The sequence below is a fragment of the Populus nigra genome, chromosome 7 (assembly GCF_951802175.1).
Source record: "Populus nigra chromosome 7, ddPopNigr1.1, whole genome shotgun sequence".
Classification (NCBI taxonomy): domain Eukaryota; kingdom Viridiplantae; phylum Streptophyta; class Magnoliopsida; order Malpighiales; family Salicaceae; genus Populus; species Populus nigra.
In genome coordinates, this window is record NC_084858.1 from 14742854 (window position 1) to 14762292 (window position 19439).

At 33.6% G+C, this 19439-nt stretch overlaps 2 protein-coding genes and 1 long non-coding RNA gene across 3 annotated transcripts; 1 reads left to right on the forward strand and 2 right to left on the reverse strand.

The window, feature by feature from the left end:
* The first annotated feature begins 4420 nt into the window (after positions 1-4420).
* LOC133698976 (receptor protein kinase-like protein ZAR1) lies at positions 4421-7447 on the forward strand. Its single transcript, XM_062122086.1, has 2 exons — positions 4421-6327; positions 6558-7447. Exons 1-2 carry the CDS (start codon positions 4878-4880, stop codon positions 7205-7207), a joined length of 2100 nt encoding a protein of 699 aa, XP_061978070.1. The 5' UTR covers positions 4421-4877; the 3' UTR covers positions 7208-7447.
* A 939-nt stretch (positions 7448-8386) lies between these two features.
* On the reverse strand, positions 8387-10895 carry LOC133698902 (protein PAL OF QUIRKY-like). The gene is made up of 2 exons (XM_062122009.1): positions 10043-10895; positions 8387-9513 (listed from the first exon to the last, which is right to left on the reverse strand). The coding sequence occupies exons 1-2, from the start codon at positions 10750-10752 to the stop codon at positions 8658-8660; spliced, it is 1566 nt and encodes a 521-aa protein (XP_061977993.1). The 5' UTR covers positions 10753-10895; the 3' UTR covers positions 8387-8657.
* Positions 10896-15489: 4594 nt separating this feature from the next.
* On the reverse strand, positions 15490-19020 carry LOC133699531 (uncharacterized). The gene is made up of 2 exons (XR_009843291.1): positions 18660-19020; positions 15490-17651 (listed from the first exon to the last, which is right to left on the reverse strand). It is a non-coding gene; the product is annotated as an uncharacterized LOC133699531 (long non-coding RNA).
* Positions 19021-19439: the final 419 nt, after the last annotated feature.

Below are 19439 nucleotides of genomic sequence, written 5' to 3' on the forward strand. Positions count from 1 at the left end.
AAGAAAAGGTTGCAAGAGAAATTTCTTTTCATCTCTCTTTTCTTTCCTCTTTTCCATGACCTCTCCCTTAAAAACATAGAGGGATTTCGATTTTAGCTTGAATTTTGGTTCAAGAAAGCTAGAAGGAACAAGTAATTGATTTCCTTTTAATGTTATTTTCGATAATGATTTGATTATGGAAGGATTAGATAAGAGATTAAAGTTTTGTTATAATTTTGATGATTGAATGATTTAAGAAAATTAATTTAAGTATTAGGGTGTGGCTTTAAATGAATTGTTTTGATGACTAGAATGATGGGGTTTAGAAGAGTAAGTCATCTGTTTTTGGATTTTACAGATCAAGGACTGGTAGGTCAGGATTTTGGAAATCCTAACCAACTAGTTAATCGGTTCACTTGTTACTACTAGTTGACTAGTTGGTCTAAACCAAGTGACTGATTTGTTTGTGTAGTGGTCAATCGGTTGACCCAACAGTAAAGTTTTATCAGGTTTGTTAGGTTCAATCAGTTTGGGTTATGTTTGGATTTGATCAGGTGAAATAGTTTGGTGATATATTTACATTTTGGTCTCTTAGATTAGAGTTTTAATTTTTAATGATACTTTGTTTCGAGTCGTTATTAAGTTTTTTTTGTATCTGTTATAGGTTTTACTGACGTTCCTCTTAACAATCTTTAGTAGTCTCTGGTTCTATATTTGTTGCCCTTTGTTTTTGTTTTCTAGGTTAGTGGGATAATTTTTAATATATATATATATATATATATATATATATGTGTATATATATATATATATATATACACATATATATATATATATATATATATGTTGATATTAGGATGAGTACAATTGATTATTTCTTGAATATCGATATATATGTTCCTTTATTTTTTATTACTCATTCATTCTTGATTTTGCACTCAAATTTTGTTAAGTCAAATTATATTTGATATGACTTTCATTTGTTTTGGATATTCATATAAGTAACTATTATGTCTTGATATTGGTAAGATTGTCAGAAACTCTATATTAATGGAGAGTAGTTAGTCTTTGTGCATATTGTATCTATATACCTAGTTAGTGAGAAAAACACTAGTTTGTGGCGATTGATCCTCTCACAATGGCTATCTTTGGGCATTATCTGATTTCTAACATGTATTTAACTACCTTATGTTAATATGCTTAGTTCCATTCTTTTATTTCTATATTATCACAATTGATGACTTATATTCATAAATAGCTAAAATATATATTAAATGTTTTTTCATCACTGAGTTGGTTAAACTCACCCCTCCATTTAAATTATTTTCAGGTTCTTAGTTTCCGTTAACAAATTGATCTTGACCGAGAGTTCCTGTTTTCTTCATTTTTTTTTGTTAGTATGCCTTGCTTACTTCCTCGATGCTTTCTTTTTAGTTTTATTCGATATTTTAGATGCTTCACTATTACGCTATTTTATTTAAAGTTTGGATTTTAACCATGTAATAAATATATGGATTATCATTTTTGTTTTAAATGATGATGAGAAGTTTTGATCTATGATTGATTTTATTGCTTGGAACAATATCACATTTTGGAAGATTATGAAATGTTGTATGATTTTATATAGTTTTGGTTTTATGATATGTATGTTCTAAGGCTTAGCTCAGGTAGGGTGTCCCTACGACACTGCTCCTGTGTTGTTGATCATGGACCCGAGGTTCGGGTCGCACCAAGTAGACTAGGTCACGTAGAGATGACAATTTAATCTAAACTCAATGGATACCAACCCGAATGAGTGAGTTTCTGTTTTGATAGTTACTTTACCCAATGAATAATTGATTCAAACCCAACCTTATATATATATATATATATATATATATATATAATTTTTATGTTGAATAATAAATAATTGTCATACAATGGATATCCATATGGATACTCGAAAACTTGATGGATAAGGTATGAATATCTAACACCTGATATGTTATGGGTAGGGTATGGATATTAAAAAAAACCAACTCGTTGGTGCCCATTACCATCATTAGGGTCACGTTAAGGCAATTCCCACATGATTTAATTTTAAACCTGAGTTAGGCAAGAAGTTGGGTCAGAAGGCTTTTCTTGTTAATATCATTTTTTTCTCAATTGCATCCTCAATATTTTTTTGCTTGTCGATTGGATTGCCTTTGAATAAGCTAAGTCGAGTAGGTTATGTCAGGCAAATTTCCACATAAGTTAATTATGTAAGAACTTGGGATTGAGAGGTTCAAGGTTGACCTGCCGACTTGATTTTAATATCAATACCAGATAGTTTTTTATAACCTATATAGCTTTTTTCATCACATTTAAAAATATTTTGATACAACCCATGGTGTAACGCGTGCCTCTACATTAGTATCTGACAAACAACAAAGCACTCATTATTTAAGTCGGTCATGCTTGCTTTTATCATATGCCACTTTCTTTTATTAACACAAGTTAAAATTGGTGGGAAACTATTATAGTTATAGATGTCATTACATTGTTCACTGGAACTTTGTAATGACACCTTCATTCCTCCGGAAAAAAAAAAAAAAAGCTTATAACTACTAGCTATTATAGGTCATTAAAATCTTTTCACCTGACGTATTAGTCATTTTCAAATTGATCAGGAATCATTATACTTTTGCTCATTTCAAAAATATAGTGAAAAGACTTAGATACATTTCAAGGCAAAATTTTCTATATTGGCATCAAGGGCAATTTTGTACTTTCAAATTAGTTTTTTCATTATTATCATATAAGATAAAGGAAAATTATGAGTTTGGAAAAATATAAAAAATAAAAAATATAGTGAAACAATCAAAATTTCATTAGATGTCAAGAAAACTAAAATTGATCTTAAAGGGTATTTTCATCTTTTCCCAAAGATTTTTATTTTAATTTTAACATGTCAGATAGTGGGTATTTTTGTATTTGTCTAAATATATAAAAACAAAAAAGGTGAGCAAGGATCCTTCCAATGTCCAAAAATGCATTTTGGTCATGTTTTGAAAGCACCACCATATCCTCTTTCTTTTAATGCGGCACGCGTCGCCGATGATGATCTAGTTTGTCGCTGGTAGGTTTTTTTTTCTTTTTTTTCTTTTATTTTCTCTCTCCTCCCCTAAAAATTATAGTTTGATCCTCTTTGTTGTTGGTATTCAACTATTTTTCTTATTCTTTTAATTTTTAATATTTGATCTTGGCTCTTTTGTAAAAGTTTTATTTGTTTTCAATTTTATCATTCAATCCCAATTTACCAAACTTTGTATACTCCAATTTGGTCCTCATTCTTTGGATTTTTAATTTTGTTTCTTGGCCCTTTTGTAAGAGTTTTATTGGTTTTCAATTTCATCCTACAATTCCAATTGATTGTATTATATTTTTCAATTTGGTCCTCATTGTTTTGATTTCTAATTTTTTTCTTGGATCTTTTGTAAAAGTTATTATTTTTTTTTAATTTCACTCTTCAATCAAAACATTATTTTTATTTTTTATGTCAATTTTGATCCTTATTCTTTTGATTATTCTTTTTAATTTCAACGTTCAATCAAATATAAAATTTATTTTGTTTTTTAATTTTGATCACCATTCTTTGAATGGATATTTTTTTAATCCTTTTATATAATTGATTTTTTTTCAATTTAATTCTTTAATATTTGATTGATTAAAAATTGAATTTCATGATTTTTTTCATATTAGGTGCTTCTGTTCTAATGACCCAGGTAACGGGTTTAAAATGTATTTATTTATTTATTTATTTTTCTAAAGAAAGGGGCTTTTATAATTTTTTTATCAGGTTATTTCATTCTTATGATTTGGACCGCGAGTTTGGTGGGATATCCAGAGTTGGCTCGACTCTGATTATCGTGATTATAAGTTTGTTATGTTAACTCGGGTGTATCAAAATTATTTTTTTATATTTTTTTTATTCCATTTCAGTAATTGAATATCATTTCTTTATATATATATATATATAGTTCTGTCCCATGGAAATCGCGGGTATAAGGATAGTAGTCTGTAACCAATTTAATGATAAGTTGATATGAAGCGAAATCCAGTCCAAAGTTTGATCTGACCTCTACTGGACCCCAAACTTTCTCAGTATCGCCGAAACGTGTGCGGACCTTTTCTTTCGGTTCTCAAGGAGACAGCCCAGCCGGCAATGGACGCCAACCCTCGCTGGGGAAGTCATAAAAAACTTCTTTCCTCCACCGGTCACAGCAAGACAAAACCAACCAACCCTGTATAGCTTGAAAGTCAAACCGTCTTACCAAATTATACTGGTTTGCCCATCAAGTGGCTTTTTTATGCACCTAATAACGCCATCAATCACGCTAAGAACTGGATTCGTAGACAAATAGTTTGTAAGTGTCAACCTCACTGATGTTTAAGGAATTCAAACCACAGCTTGCCCCATCAGCTTCGAAGATGTTAAAGATTAGAAAACACCAACAACTTGACTGGTCATGGTTTTTTGACAGGTAATGAGTAACCATGATGAATTGTCTGCAAGTATAATTCTGGTATTGAAAGCATGCTACAAATAAGGCCTATTCGATTAATGTTGTCTAGCAATAATTCAAACTTAAAGTTTTGCGTTTAGAGAAAGCAAATGTGGTGGGCACATGTTTTGGTTTTTAACTTCAATACTAGGACACAGCAGGGCTGCATTGACCGGTTTCTCCCAGTCTGCACTTCAACTACAGTGGCTACTTCCTTACAGGGTCATATAAGGTCCAGCAGCAAACACAAAGCACTAAAGCAGTAAAGAGCCTCTCTTTTCTTTCCGTATATGATCTCCTTGAGCTCACACGATGATCCCACAACCACAGACATTTCTCCTTTGAACTCCATTCCACATTTGCCTTTATGTAGAGATGGTTCTGCAATTTGTTTCTCTAGTTTTCTTTATTGTCCACTATATTACTTTTGCTGGTTCTGTTAATGATGAAGGTCTTGCTCTTCTATCCTTCAAGCAATCAATAGAAGACTCCACAGCTCGCAGTCTGGACAACTGGAACTCATCAGATGCGAACCCGTGTTCGTGGTATGGAGTTACATGCAGAGAAGAGAAGGTCTTTTTTCTCAGGCTTCCAAACAAAGGACTAGCTGGGATGCTGCAACTTGATACTGGTAAGCTTGTTGCCTTGAGTCATGTTAATCTCAGGAGTAACTACCTCTCTGGAAGCTTGCCAGTCGAGCTCTTTAATGCAGCAGGGTTAAAATCCTTGATACTCTCAGGAAACTCATTTTCAGGGACAGTTCCTGAAGAGATAAGGAACCTCAAGTACCTACAGACCCTAGATCTTTCTCAAAATTCTTTCAATGGGTCATTACCTTCATATCTTATTCAATGCAAGAGACTGAAAAATCTTGTACTCAGTCGAAACATTTTCACCGGCTTTCTACCAGATGAGTTAGGTAACAATTTGGTTATGCTTCAGACACTGAATCTATCACATAACAGCTTCAGGGGTTTGATCCCTGGCAGCCTAGGCAACTTGTCAAGCTTGCGAGGAGTGCTTGATCTATCTCACAATCTTTTCGATGGCCCTATTCCAGCAAGCTTAGGAAATCTTCCTGAGTTAGTTTATATCAATCTCACCTACAACAATCTTAGCGGTGCAATACCACAAACTGATGCTCTGGTGAATGTAGGTCCAACTGCTTTTATTGGCAACCCTCTTCTCTGTGGGCCTCCTCTGAAAAATCAATGTCCTTCAAGCACTTCCCATCCAAATATTGATCCTAAGCCCTTAGCAGTAGGAGACAGCTCAGGCAAGCCAGGGAGAGGAAAATGGTGCTGGGTCGTGATCGCATCTGTTGCCAGCACAATGGTAGGAATTTGCCTAGTAGCGTTATCTTTCTGTTACTGGTACAAGAAGGTTTATGGTTGTAAAGAAAGCACACGTACTCAGGGCCGTAGTTTTGAAGAAAAGTCAATGGTTAGAAAGGATATGTTCTGCTTCAGAACAGCAGACTTGGAATCTCTATCAGAAACTATGGAACAATACACCTTTGTCCCATTAGACTCAAAGGTCAGTTTTGATCTTGAACAACTTCTGAAAGCATCTGCTTTTCTGGTTGGAAAGAGCGGTATAGGGATTGTCTATAAAGTTGTTCTTGAAAAGGGGCTAACTGTGGCAGTGAGGAGACTGGAAGATGGAGGTTCTCAGAGGTTCAGAGAGTTTCAAACTGCAGTTGAAGCAATAGGAAAAATTAGACATCCAAACATTGTCAGCCTTCTAGCTTATTGCTGGTGCATCAACGAGAAGTTGCTTATCTATGATTACGTGCCCAATGGTGACCTTGCCACTGCAATTCATGGTAAGTACCAGCCCGACTCCTCATGTAAGAAACTAAAAAAAAACTAGTTAGCTACCATGTTGATAATGTTGTTTTCCATGAAAAATCACAATCAATTGTCACGTTAACTGCTTTGAATCTCTTTTTAACTTGATAATGTTGTTTTCCATGAAAAATCACAATCAATTGTCACATTAACTGCTTTGAATCTCTTTTTAACTTCTCTTAATCTTTCTTCAAAATATGTCCAGGAAGAACAGGAATGACATACTTTAAACCTCTTTCATGGTCCATTCGACTTAGAATCATGAAAGGATTAGGAAAGGGTCTAGCTTTTCTACATGAATGCAGTCCCAAAAGGTATGTCCATGGAAATTTAAAGACTAGCAATATACTGCTCGGGGAGAACATGGAGCCCCACATCTCCGATTTCGGACTCAACTGCTTTGCTTATACAAGTGAAGAATCCATACCAGTTCAAGGGGAACAAATGCCAAGCGGAACACCACAACAGGGTTCTCCATATGCTTTGACACCTACACATTCAAGCATGTCGGGGTCTTGTTATGAAGCTCCCGAGTCCTCAAAAGTCATGAAACCATCACAGAAATGGGATGTTTACTCATTTGGGGTAATTCTATTGGAGATCATTTCTGGGAAGTCACCAATTATGCAGATGAGTCTGTCAGGAATGGATCTAGTCCGATGGATTCAGCTTAGCATTGAAGTGAAGCCACCATCCGAAGTACTAGATCCCTTCTTAGCTCGTGATTCGGACAAGGAACATGAGATGATTGCAGTACTTAAGATTGCTCTAGCCTGTGTTCATGCGAGCCCTGACAAGAGACCCTCCATGAAGAATGTGAGTGAAAATCTGGAAAGATTGGTCACATCGACTTAAAATCAGTTTTCATCGAGGGAAATTAATCTATACACCCTCCTCAGAAAAATCAAATCAATGGGTGCGTTGTTCCTAAGGATTGAACTACTAATTTGCCACAAATATTTCTCCTCCTGTTTGGATGTTGTCTTACATTGAGCTCCTATTCACCACCATGTACATCTGAATCTTGCAGTATTTGTTGTGTTAAATTAAATAATTCGTACAGAATTTTTATTATTACTCTCCATGATTTTGTTACATTGTGGTTTGTACTCCTAAATCCTAATTACTGGAATTTCTTCCTCCTATTACCCTATCCGCGTCTCAACAAAAACATGCCATCTATTTCTACGCTTTAAAAGGTGAAAAGTGTCATTAAACTATCTGGAGTCAGTAATTGAACTGGGTTTCGATTGAAGTTAAACAGCCTTGATTCCAATCTAGAGAAGCACATAATTTCTGCAAACAAGTAATGGAACTTTAGCATACAATCATGTTTAAGATAAGAAAACCTGCAAAATATGACAAGGATCATCGGAGGGTAATCTGAAATGTGTTTGTAATAAGCATAAATGAATGATAACCATCCTCAAAATGGGACCGCTAGAGAAAAATTTTTTGAAACACTTGCATGCTTAGCACTAATCACCAAGAATTGCATTCAATGAAGTAGAAGTGCTGCATTTCTTAAAAAAAAACATTCCTAGAAAATACGGCAAACATGCTTATCTTTAAGGCAGTGAAGAAATGAAACAACTATTAACGGGCAGTATACCACATTGAAACAATGGAAACTGAAACGAAATTCCTCTAAAGCACAACGATGGGGTTTAGTTCTATCCATATAACCTTCAACAACATCCTTAGTAAGGTGAAAATTTTGATCTACACTGCTCAAACGCTGGCATTATTGCAGTGATGGTCAAAATGCATGACATGTTCCAAGACTTTGCATTCACGAATCCCACCAAACAACGAATGAATAATACGAATAAAAAGCATAGCCATGCTTGTAGCTAAAGAATTTGAGCTGATTTATTGAGAACCAAGGAATAACCTCTATACAAGAGCGCAAACACACACCGGAAACTGAATTTCATCACAAGAAAATAAAAATCTAGTTCCCTTGTTTCAAAGAATTAAAGAACAACGACAAATTAACCAACATGATTAAATTTTTGTATGATAAAACCGACAGAAAAGATAAAAGTATGATTAAATTTTAAATAAACAGATACACTGATTGTTCAAGCGTAGAATATTATTGTATGGATTTAGTTCTATAACCTTAAGCACCTAATTTCAAACAACAATATTACCATCATACAAACAAGGAAATATTACAAAAAGGGTAAGAAGATTGGATCATCACTTCTATTACAGGTTAATAAAATATTATACTACCAAAACTTAGAATCCATGAAGGAAAATCCAAGTCACCAAAAACAGTTGTCCCCATGTTGTTTTACTATAGATTATGCTCATCATGGCTTGGTATTCTTGGCTGTTGCTGCTTAATGCTATCTGTATTTAACCGTGCAATAGCCTCTGATAACAAGATTGTTGTGGCAGGGGTCATGGTTTGATACTGAGAAGTCGGAGGCGGAGGCGGAGGCTGAGACTTGTATATTTGGGCATGAACATGATCATTATCAATTTGTTTACTATAGTTACCACTCTCCTTGGAAGCAGCACATAAAGGCTGGGATTGGTGATTCATTTGAGGAGGTCCTCCACATTGTTGCTTATTTTCATTACAAGGTACAGTAACAGGCGAACTTGTTCTTGGGATTGTTCTATAAACTTGTGAGGTTAAATCAGCTACAGGGTAAGCCACTTGAGCAGGGAGCATGGTAGAATCATGATGATGCACTGGAGGACACCTAGAAGCAACAGTTACAGTGTTCATCAAACCTCTTTGCTCGGGTAAATTGTGTGGCTGCGCAACAGGCACTAGGTATATCGGCTGAGGTTGGTTGGTCTGATAATAAAGCTGCTGCCGAGGCACTGGAGAACTCATCACATAGTAAGAAGACAATGGCGCTATACCACTTGAGTCCTGGGGTATATAATGGGGGCCACCTGTTTGAATGAATTGCAGTTGTTGTGGCTGATCATATTGTAAAGACACTGGATATCCAGAAACAGGAACTGTTTTATGCATCTCAACCCCCATGGGAGGAGGAGGATCAGGGATTTTACTCTCTGATTCAAATGGATTTATAAGAGAAGCTTTACTCTCCACTGAAGTCACAGCCCCAACTGGATCTTGATACGTCACAAACTGTGAATCCTGACAAACCGCAGTTCCCAGACCATGATCACTGCAATAACCAAAGTTACAACAACCATTACATTCATTTACACCCAAATGAACATAACTTTAACCTCTAAAATATCCAATTTTACTCCCTTTAAAGATGTTAATTAAAAAAAAGAACAGCAAACCTTGGAAACTCGTACACAAGATAAAACATTCAAAACTAAAAACTACTAACAATTAACAACAGATTATATTAATCACCATCAAAAGAAAATAACTTTACCACAAAAAGACAACATTTGCATTCTTTTCAAAATTTTCCAAAAAACAGATAATTGACAGATTGAAGAAACTCATTCCCGAAACATAAAAATAAAACACTTACTACATAATACCAAGTAATCGACTATATAGCAATCAACGATGCAATCATCTAACTTAACTACATTTCCATTAAGAAGAACAGAACTTTTAACATCCTAAGAATCTCGATTTCCATACTTTTCAAAATCATCCAACAACAAATGCAAAACTAACCTTAAAACTCAAAAGAGAACATAAAAATCGAAACTTTTATAAAAAACAAATACCTAGAAACTCCTTCTGGGGTAGGCAATTTAACCTTATTATCCACCAAACTAGTTCCATTATCCTCAACAAAACCACCTTTAACACCCAAATTAGACAACGAAACCGAAGACGAAGAAGACCCAAAAGAAGAAGAAGTTTCCAAAACCATGGACTCAGCACCACAGAACCCACCACCATTATTACCATTACCCTCAAGATGCACAATCTTTGCATTCTTCAATGCATCAACAAACCAAGTCTCAGTCTTCGGGTGATTTAACTGAGTTGTAGCCTTCAACTCGGGCTGACTCAAAAAGGGTTTGGTTGGAAACACAAATAATCTAATACGTGAAGGTGTACGGTTGTTTTGGTGCTCATCAAGCATGATAAGGACATCTTCATCGGTAGAAAGCGAAATGAGAGAATCAAGATTGTGATGTGGAAGTTGGTATTTCAGAGTGATTGGCGTAGTTATTTTCAGAGTTGTAGATAAGTGAGTGATTAAGGATGAGAGTGTGAGACCGTTGGCGGTGGTGTTTGTGGTGGCGGTGCCGGTGCTCGTACCGGTGGGGATGGAGATGAGGCGGGTGTCACCACCTGAATAGAAGAGGGATTTGGTGTGGGGTTGTGGGATTATTTGGCCACCGTAACTGCACATTAGGCGAAGTTTTGGTGTGGTAGCTGGTGGTTGAGGTTGAGGTTGTGGTTGTGGCAGTGGCTGGGGGTCCATGGTGTGGCGGTGCACCGGAGATGGCGGTGGTGATCTAGGGAGTAGAAGCTGGGATTGGGTCACGTGTTAGCATTTGTTATACACTGTTATACGTGTTGAATGCCTAACGCGGCAAGAACAGATATGCAGCGTTAAATTAGATATTAAATATTATACTTTGATCCTATCACTTAAACTTTTCCAGTGTAATCTTTTATTACTATAGAAAAGATTCAATGTGGATTAGTGGCTCTCTCTCGTTTCTTTTTAGATTTGTAAGATATTGTAATTTGTAAGTAATTTTGGTACAGAAATATAAAAGATAAGGATGTAGAAAAATAACCTTTTTTATAATAATGATTAGTTGATTTGGGATAGAGGCGAGAAAAAAACGGAAAAATTAAGAAAATTAGATAAAACAAATTAATTTAAAAAATCAAATCGTAAAAAAACACCGATTAAAATTTTGAAAAAACCGAACCGAATCCAAACTGAAAAAACCAAGCCAAATCAAAAAAACCAAGCCAAATCAGAAATAAATGGAGCCAAAACTAAGCCAAACTAAAAAAACCGAGTCAAACCGGTTTGAACCTGTTTTTGTTCTAAAAAACCGAACCAAAACTGGCCGGTTTGAACCGGTTTCGATTTGTTTTTTTAAAATTAATTTCAGTTTGGTTATTTTTTTTATAAAAATTGAACTGAACCGAAAATAATCACCGCTAATTTAGAACATGGAGATTTAAGAAAAATATTTAATTTATTAAGAGTTTTTATTCATAATAATAATATTAATAATAATAATAAGGGATAGGTTGTGTGTTTGTGTCAAGGTTGTCAATTCTGTTTCGGTAGGTATTTCATTTTTTCAATTGGAATGAAATGTTTCAGTTTCGGAGATTGTACTGTTCATATATATATATATTCAACAAACATAATTCAAATTCAATATAAATTAATTATAAATTATGCAATACAAACACAATGCCAAACAAATATAATTTTAAAATTTAAAATATTTCTAAATGGTCAAGATTAAATATATCTTTAACTTAAAGTAATTCAACTTAAACAAAATATCAAAATATTATGAAAGTAAAATGTTTTAACACAAATATTTTAAATATAAAGTTAGGTCAATGTTATCAAAGCTAATGGAATCTAAAGCATCCCTTATTTTACTCAAATTCCTACAAAGTATAAACATGAAAAAAACAACATGAATATAAAATATATATATTAGTGATAAATCTAATTTTAAAAAATTAATATCATTGTTAATGAAAATAGTAATAATAATTTTCAATATTATTATTAATATCATTGTTATTGAAAATAGTAATGAAAAAGAGCTTTTTATAATTGAGTGGTTTAATTAATTAAATTGAACAATGTTCAATTTGATTTAATGGCTTTTCAAGAGCGGAATGGAACATGTGGAATGAAACAGGAACGTTCCGGGCGGAATTTAGCCGAAAAATTCGGAACGAACCGAGATTTAAAATGAGATGAAATTTGTTCTGTTTTGTTCCGTTTTTTGAATTGGTATGGAATGTTTCGACCATTCCAGACAAAACAGAACAAAATTGATAACCTTGGTTTGTGTGTACTTTGTAGGTTTTTGTCCAGGAAATGGGTTGGACTTGTATTTGATAACTAGGGATAATATATTTTTCAAGTTAAATGATTTTGGATTACGTAGAAGAATAATTCACAACTATATATCTTAATTAATTAAAATAAAAAAAAAACAGAATTTTACTATTTCCCTCCTTTTAGAACACCATTTATTGGAATAATTTTATTATTTTTTTTAAATTATATATTTTTTTCAATTTCACTTACATCTTTTAATATTAAATTTATTGAGCATTGAGTCTTATAATTTATTTTTATGAGGTAATCTCAGTTTTATGATCTAGACAGCAGGAGGTTAATTTAGTTGACTCGAGTTTTTTTATTTTTTTATTAATTATTTTTCAATTTCATCTTTCAATATTTTATTAATTGAAAATTTGGTTTCGTGATTTATTTTAATTTTTTATGAGATTATTCTTATCTCATAATTCGAGTGCACTCGAGTTATTTTTTCTATGAAATAAGAGGATATTAGGGTTGAATATTTCATTGAAACAAAAAAAAATGCTTTATAGTAAATATATCTTTACATTTGAAACTCAATCTCCTTTTCTTTTAAGTAGACTATCCAGATATATTTGAACTAAAACATTTGTTAAATATTAATTTCTTATGACAGTTCTTATAATTCAAACCTTAAATCATAAGCTATTATGTAATTTAGATTCCTAAATTTAGTTTGTTTTTGTTGTTTCAACTATTTTTGAATCAATTTACATGTCAACTGAGTTTGAATTTCTTTTTCTAAATAATTTTAAGGAGGCCAACAATGTTCTCTGTTTCTCACTCTAAGTTAACCAACAATTTTGTTAAAATAATATTTTTTAATTTTTAAAAATTATTTTTAACATCAGTATATTAAAATAATATTATTAAAATCTGAATTCTGCAAGATAAAAATGGCTTGAAAAAATAACAATTCACAGATGTTTTGTAAAGGAATGTAATGGCATTGACATCATTCACTTTGCAGACATTGTATCTCAGCATTCCCACTTCCTCCCATGGAATATTATGGGTTTTTTTTTTTTGATGCAGGAAGGTGTATCCAGTCCAGTGTCTGTGTTCTGAGAGTCAACTGGGCACATGCAGACATGGGATTAACTTGCAGATAATAACAATGGGATTTTTCATTCTCAAGGACAGAGAGAGATTGACTCAGGATCGACCCCCAATGAAGCCTCTTTAACAGATCATTATTAGTACGCCATTGAGAATGGGCCAGCAGTGAAAGGTCTCAGATTTGCTCAGAATGACCCACAATGACACAGTCTAATTCGCTCAGAATTCAAACCGAGTGTAAATCTATTTTTTATAAATTTTAAAAATAAAAATATTTAATATAAATTCTCATCATCAAATAAAATTATTTAATATAAAAATTGATTGTTTTAGTGGTCTAAATTGATATCAACAATATTTCTTTTTATACCACCGAAATTCAGCGACCTCTCTCTCTCCTCTTTTAATTAAGAAATAAAAAATAACAAAAATAAATTTTTATATCAAAATTAAATTTGAATAACATTGAGGTATTAAAATCGTATAATTTTTGTTATTTTTAAAATTAGAGGATCAAAATATATATTTCTCAAAACTTCTAACTCATGTTTGGTTTTTATTTTTTCATTTCAATCTCTATTTTTTCAATTCCATCTTTAACTAAGAAATCAAAAGCAATTAGCTTTAAGTTATAATCAAATCGTCTAAAATAAAAATTTGATGACCAAAATAAATTGTTAAAAAATAAATAATGCCATCCATAGTGTTTTATATAGTGTTAGTTACACAATATTCACCTCATGTATTTTAGTTTTTAAGTTATTTACATTCTATTTGTTTCAAACAAGTTTGTTAACACAAATTGTCACTTAAAATATTCTCTTCCTATTTTATTTTTTGTATTTTCAAAGTGTTTTTTTAATTAAATTTTTTTATTTTTTTTCTTGAAAGTAGTCTTTTTTATATTTACTGAATCAATTTATTTATGACACTTGTAAGCATGTACCAATTATACACGTGAAGAGAAACTTCAACTTATAATGGTGTAGAGGCTATTTGAGAATTCGGTACAAACCATGTTCCTAAAAGTTTTAAATTTTTTTATTAAAAATATCTTTTTTGGTTTTTGGATCATTTTGATATATTATATCAAAAATAATTTTTTTTAAAAATATTATTTTAATATATTTTTAAATAAAAAATACTTTAAGCCATTATAGTTACCACAATCCCAAAAAAAAAACTGATTCTCCTTTTGAATCATTTTGAAAGTCGGCATTAAATGATTTCAGGTGCAAGCTTCAAGAGCTTGACATTAAATGTCACTTGAGTGAACAGAAGAAGCTGTTGGCATTGCCTTTGTCTGCAGCTAATTATCAGTCATTCTACTTTGGATGCAATGACTTTGTTTCGATCGCTTGTCCATCACTTGAAAATATAGCAATCCTTGAATGTGTTGTGCTACGAAGATTTCATGTTACCATCAAATGTCCATCTATGAAAAATCTGGAGATAAGTCGATGCAACTTCGAGTACCCGTTGGATCTCCACGTCCACAGAGCCTCTCTTAGTTCAGGGTTTAGCACCCTTTTTCATGTTACTGTTTCAGCTGAACATCTTCAAGCTTTGTCAATGAAGTTAGATTCTACTTCGTGGTGGCGAGAAAGCATATTCTTCAAAGTTCTACCGCGGGATTTAATGTCTCTACAAGATGTAACTATCAAATTTCTTCGCGTTGATTCATTCTCTAATGCGGATGTCTGCAATCGCATATTGAGAATTGCAAGATATGCTAGAGTAATACAAATGAGCTTCGAAATTATTGAGGTAAACAATCATTTTTCTGACGCCTTCTTTTATCACAGTTGCTAGATTACACACCTCCCCTCCTGTTAAAAAAATATGAGTTGGCCTTGGCAATCATGCAGGTTCTGTCGAAGAAAGATCATCTGCCAATTTGAGTCTCTTGTTTTTTATCCGACATCTATTACAAAATCCATGTTCTTTTTCCCTCCCAGCTTGTTGAGCTACTACCCTTGGCTGTGGAGAATTATCAGTCGCAGCATGGAAATTCTGAAACGCTACTGTCTGGTGATCAATTGATGAAACTGAAGATAAAGCTTCTAAAAAATGAGTAAAATAAGCCCTTCATTGCACTCATGTAAGTGGCGTTTCGGTTAATTTGATTTGCAAGTGGTTTATTGTCTCAGAAATGCTAGCCATTTGATTACCTTTGGTAATCCATACAGCAAATCTTTCTTTCTACCTCTCTGTGCTACTGCGTCTGCTTTATTAGTCAACTTTGCCAATGCGTGCATGCAATTCACTCACAGATTATACGAACTCGATGCCCGCATAGCGGAGTGCAACTCAAGCTAAATCTGCTTAAACAAAGGATGGATTCTGGAAATTAGCCTGCAAGAATCCCTTGTGAACAAAATAACACTAATGGAATAACAACTATATTAATCTTCATTTCCTTTTTGTTTCCCCGTAGTGAACTCAAGTAGGATGGGCTCCGGGAGTCGGATGTCCAAATATTATATCGTATCAGCTCTTGGACAGTGGGCTACAAAAGGTAAATGCAACTGTCGTTCACGATTCCTATGTTCTCAGCAATGAACGATTCCTTGTTTTTGGACTAGTAATCTTCCTGTCCAGTGTTAACATACAGAATATGAACTTGTGATCATCATGGTTAGGCTTAACCTCTTAATACACCTTCACCATGTTGTCATGCAAACGCAGTACCTATATACTGCAGCATTAATAATCAAACTGAAATGCCCTGTAGTGTTTCACTCTTCACATTGAGCTCTTGGTTAAACCTTGCAAATTCTTCAAGCAGGAGCTGTCTTAAGAGACTGCAGACCTCGGGGACCTCCACATATGAGGATGTCTCTTAGAATGATATAGAGAGATCATTCAATGCCATTTTTTCACAAATAAGATCAAATTCAGAGAAGAATTTATAAAGTTAATCTCTATATATCGATTTAGCTTCATGACACTCCACTGTCAGTAATTTCAAAGTTTGGGCAAGCCAATTAATAGATCCTCAAAAAACAGAATTTATAAGTGCCCAAACCTGTTCAAGCTGTCATCAATACATTAGAGTGCATGAAGTGGAGATCAATGATACAAAATCAAACAATGCAAGTAAATTCGAAATGCTATAGAAACATAACAGAGTTACAGCAGGGGAGAAAATTTCTAAGATGATTAGTTTCTTTCTCATGAAAGTAAAATTATTCTTCATTTTGAAAATTGAAGAATTTCTCATGTTTCTTCACTTCATTGTGCATCCTTAAATATTGAAATGTAACTGGCCAGATATCACTTCTATTTCTTCAGAATGGCTAGCTGTTTTCATTCATCCATATATCCAGAGACAGGGAGGTCTAAACTACCCCAGGAAATACAAAGCTACCTATTTAAAGCTTTTGTTTCAGACAAGCTCTGAAGGGCTATAAAAAGAGCGAATTACCAAGGTACCCAATTAAAGAACTACACATTAACAGAAGAAATGTCCACTTTCCTGGGACGATGCACCACATTTTTGTTTCCAGGAAAGGTGTTGCGGGAAATGTCTACCAGGGCCTTGAAACTATATGGTTCGTGCATGGATTTCTCTGATAAGACTTTTCTGTTCAGATGAAAATTCTCCTTCCGCAGTCCATGCATGAAATTACCATAATTAAACTGATAGTGATAACAGAGCAGCAGAAGATGCCAAAGGTCAGTATCCCACCATGGAGAAGTTTCATTATGAGGAAAATATTCAAGTTGCACTACCCAAACATACAACAATGTGCTCCAAAATGATAAAGAAGTCAATTATACCTCAGTTTTTCCCAGTTTTTGTTCTATTTATAAGAAAAGAAAGTCAAAATCTAGCAAAAGTAGATTAAAAGAAACCAGGATTCTCCCCCTCCCTTCTTTCAGAAAAAAACTTCACATTTGTTGGTTTTCTTTAGTACTTCATAATTGCAAACCAACTCATGCCATAGAGATCAGTGTAACTACTGACATTTGCATGATGATTTTCCACCAGATTTTCTCAAACTCCTAAGCTTTTCAAATAATCCAATTCCAAGTAATGTTCTACCATCAAGGCACAACAGGACATGCCCCAAGCAAAGTACTGCATTCTATAAAACTCAGCATCCCTACAAATCCTGTTACTCCGGAAAGTGCTAAGCTTTCTCAAACAATTAGGTCACTTCATCTCCCTTCCCAGTTCCCACATCAATGAATGGTAAAATATTTCAAAGTTCCATGCCCTGAAAACAGAATCATCCAACATGTGCTAAAATTGACACAATAACAAGCCACCAGTTCCAATGTTGAAATTCAAATCTGATAAAGGAATTTCTTTCACATAGAGGTTTGCTTGTTCTAATAACCACTAACGCATGGAAAAACAATATATACAGGAGAAAACATAGCAACAAGTTCATAAGAGAACATGGAACATGTCAAACACAAGTGATAAAAAAAGTCCGGCAAAACACGATAAGCAACAGCATTTCCCATTGTGATGAGCCTTGCACACAAAAAAAAAAAAAAAACAAATATGCAGTTCAGCATGCATGTTTGGACAACTTCATCCAAAGCCAAAGGGAGCCATCATGCCCCCTATTACCTACATGTAGTAGCTGCCACATCAACCACTAGAAAAGCAGAGTCCTTAAGGCTCAAATTTTCTCCAAAACCACTTCTCTTATATATGCTTCACTGCACTTTCAACTCCCTCATCAACAAAAGAAAAAATTGCTCTAAACCACAGAAATTAGAAGGTTCTACATAAGCCAAATCTTAATTTACAAACTCTTCTCCTTTATCATTAGAAATGATATCTACCAACGCAAATTACTGATCCACCATGACAACAAATTTCCCATTTATTACTTCCCAACCAACACTTATCAGCCAAGATTAAGCCTTCGAAACACCAAACCTTGTCCTTTCAACACATATCCGAAAAGAAAACATCAAGATAGAAACTTCTATTTCTATTCCAAAATTTGTCAGCAGAAAAATAAAAGAGAGACTAGAATTCATCTGAGTTCGCAGTTAAAAGCCTCAAAACATCAATTTTTATATATATATAAAAAAGGGCAGATCAAGTCCTACATTTTCTAACATTTCCATCTCATTGTTTCCAATGCAGACTGCCAATCAGTAAGTAAATCAAGAAAAACACAACTAAACAAAGAAAAATCATGAATTCACAAAAACACACCAGCCCCATAAAAGAAATACCATTCAATGACAGAAGAAAAACCCACCAACAAGATGCGTTAAAAAGAAAAAAGACTAACACCATGTTGGCGGGTGCCAGCATTGATGCGTTGGATCCAGAGAGAACGCATGTCCCTCTTCTTGTTGCGGCGATGGAGCAGGACTAAGAATTTAGAGAAGACGACTAACAGAATGAGAGAAGGTCGGTGAACCAGACGAAAGGAATAAGGAGAGAAAAAGGACTTGCTTAAAAGGACAGAAAAATACCTCTTTTTTCATTACTTCATTCTTGCAACGGCCCTTATATAGAGGCACTGTGGAAGGCGGGAGTAAATTCTAGTGCCTTCTTAGAAAGAAGAATTACAGTTATTAAAAAAGTACGTGTACTAGGGTTGGTCAAACGGTGTGCTTTGCTTGTAACAGCAATTTCTTCCTTTGTTGATTTCCCTCTATTTAAATCTTCAAACCGAATCCAGGCTGTAACAAGCAATCAATTTTAAAAACCGTTTTAAAAAAAATTAATTTTTTTTAAATTAATATATTTTTAATATTTTTAAATTATTTTAATGTACTGATTTTAAAAATAACTTTTAAAAAATAAAAAAATATTATTAACATAATTTTCTAAATAAAAAATATTTTAAAAAACAATTACATTTCTAAACACGCCAATTCTAGAAGGCCTTCTCAACTCCTTCTCTAGCTATCGTTATACAGTTCTTTGTTCTCCCTCTAAACCTTTTTTGCTAGTTTGAATATTTTATTCTTGTTGATTTTTTCTTCTCTTCTCATCTTGCTTGTGTTGTTGCTGATGATGATGTTGGAAA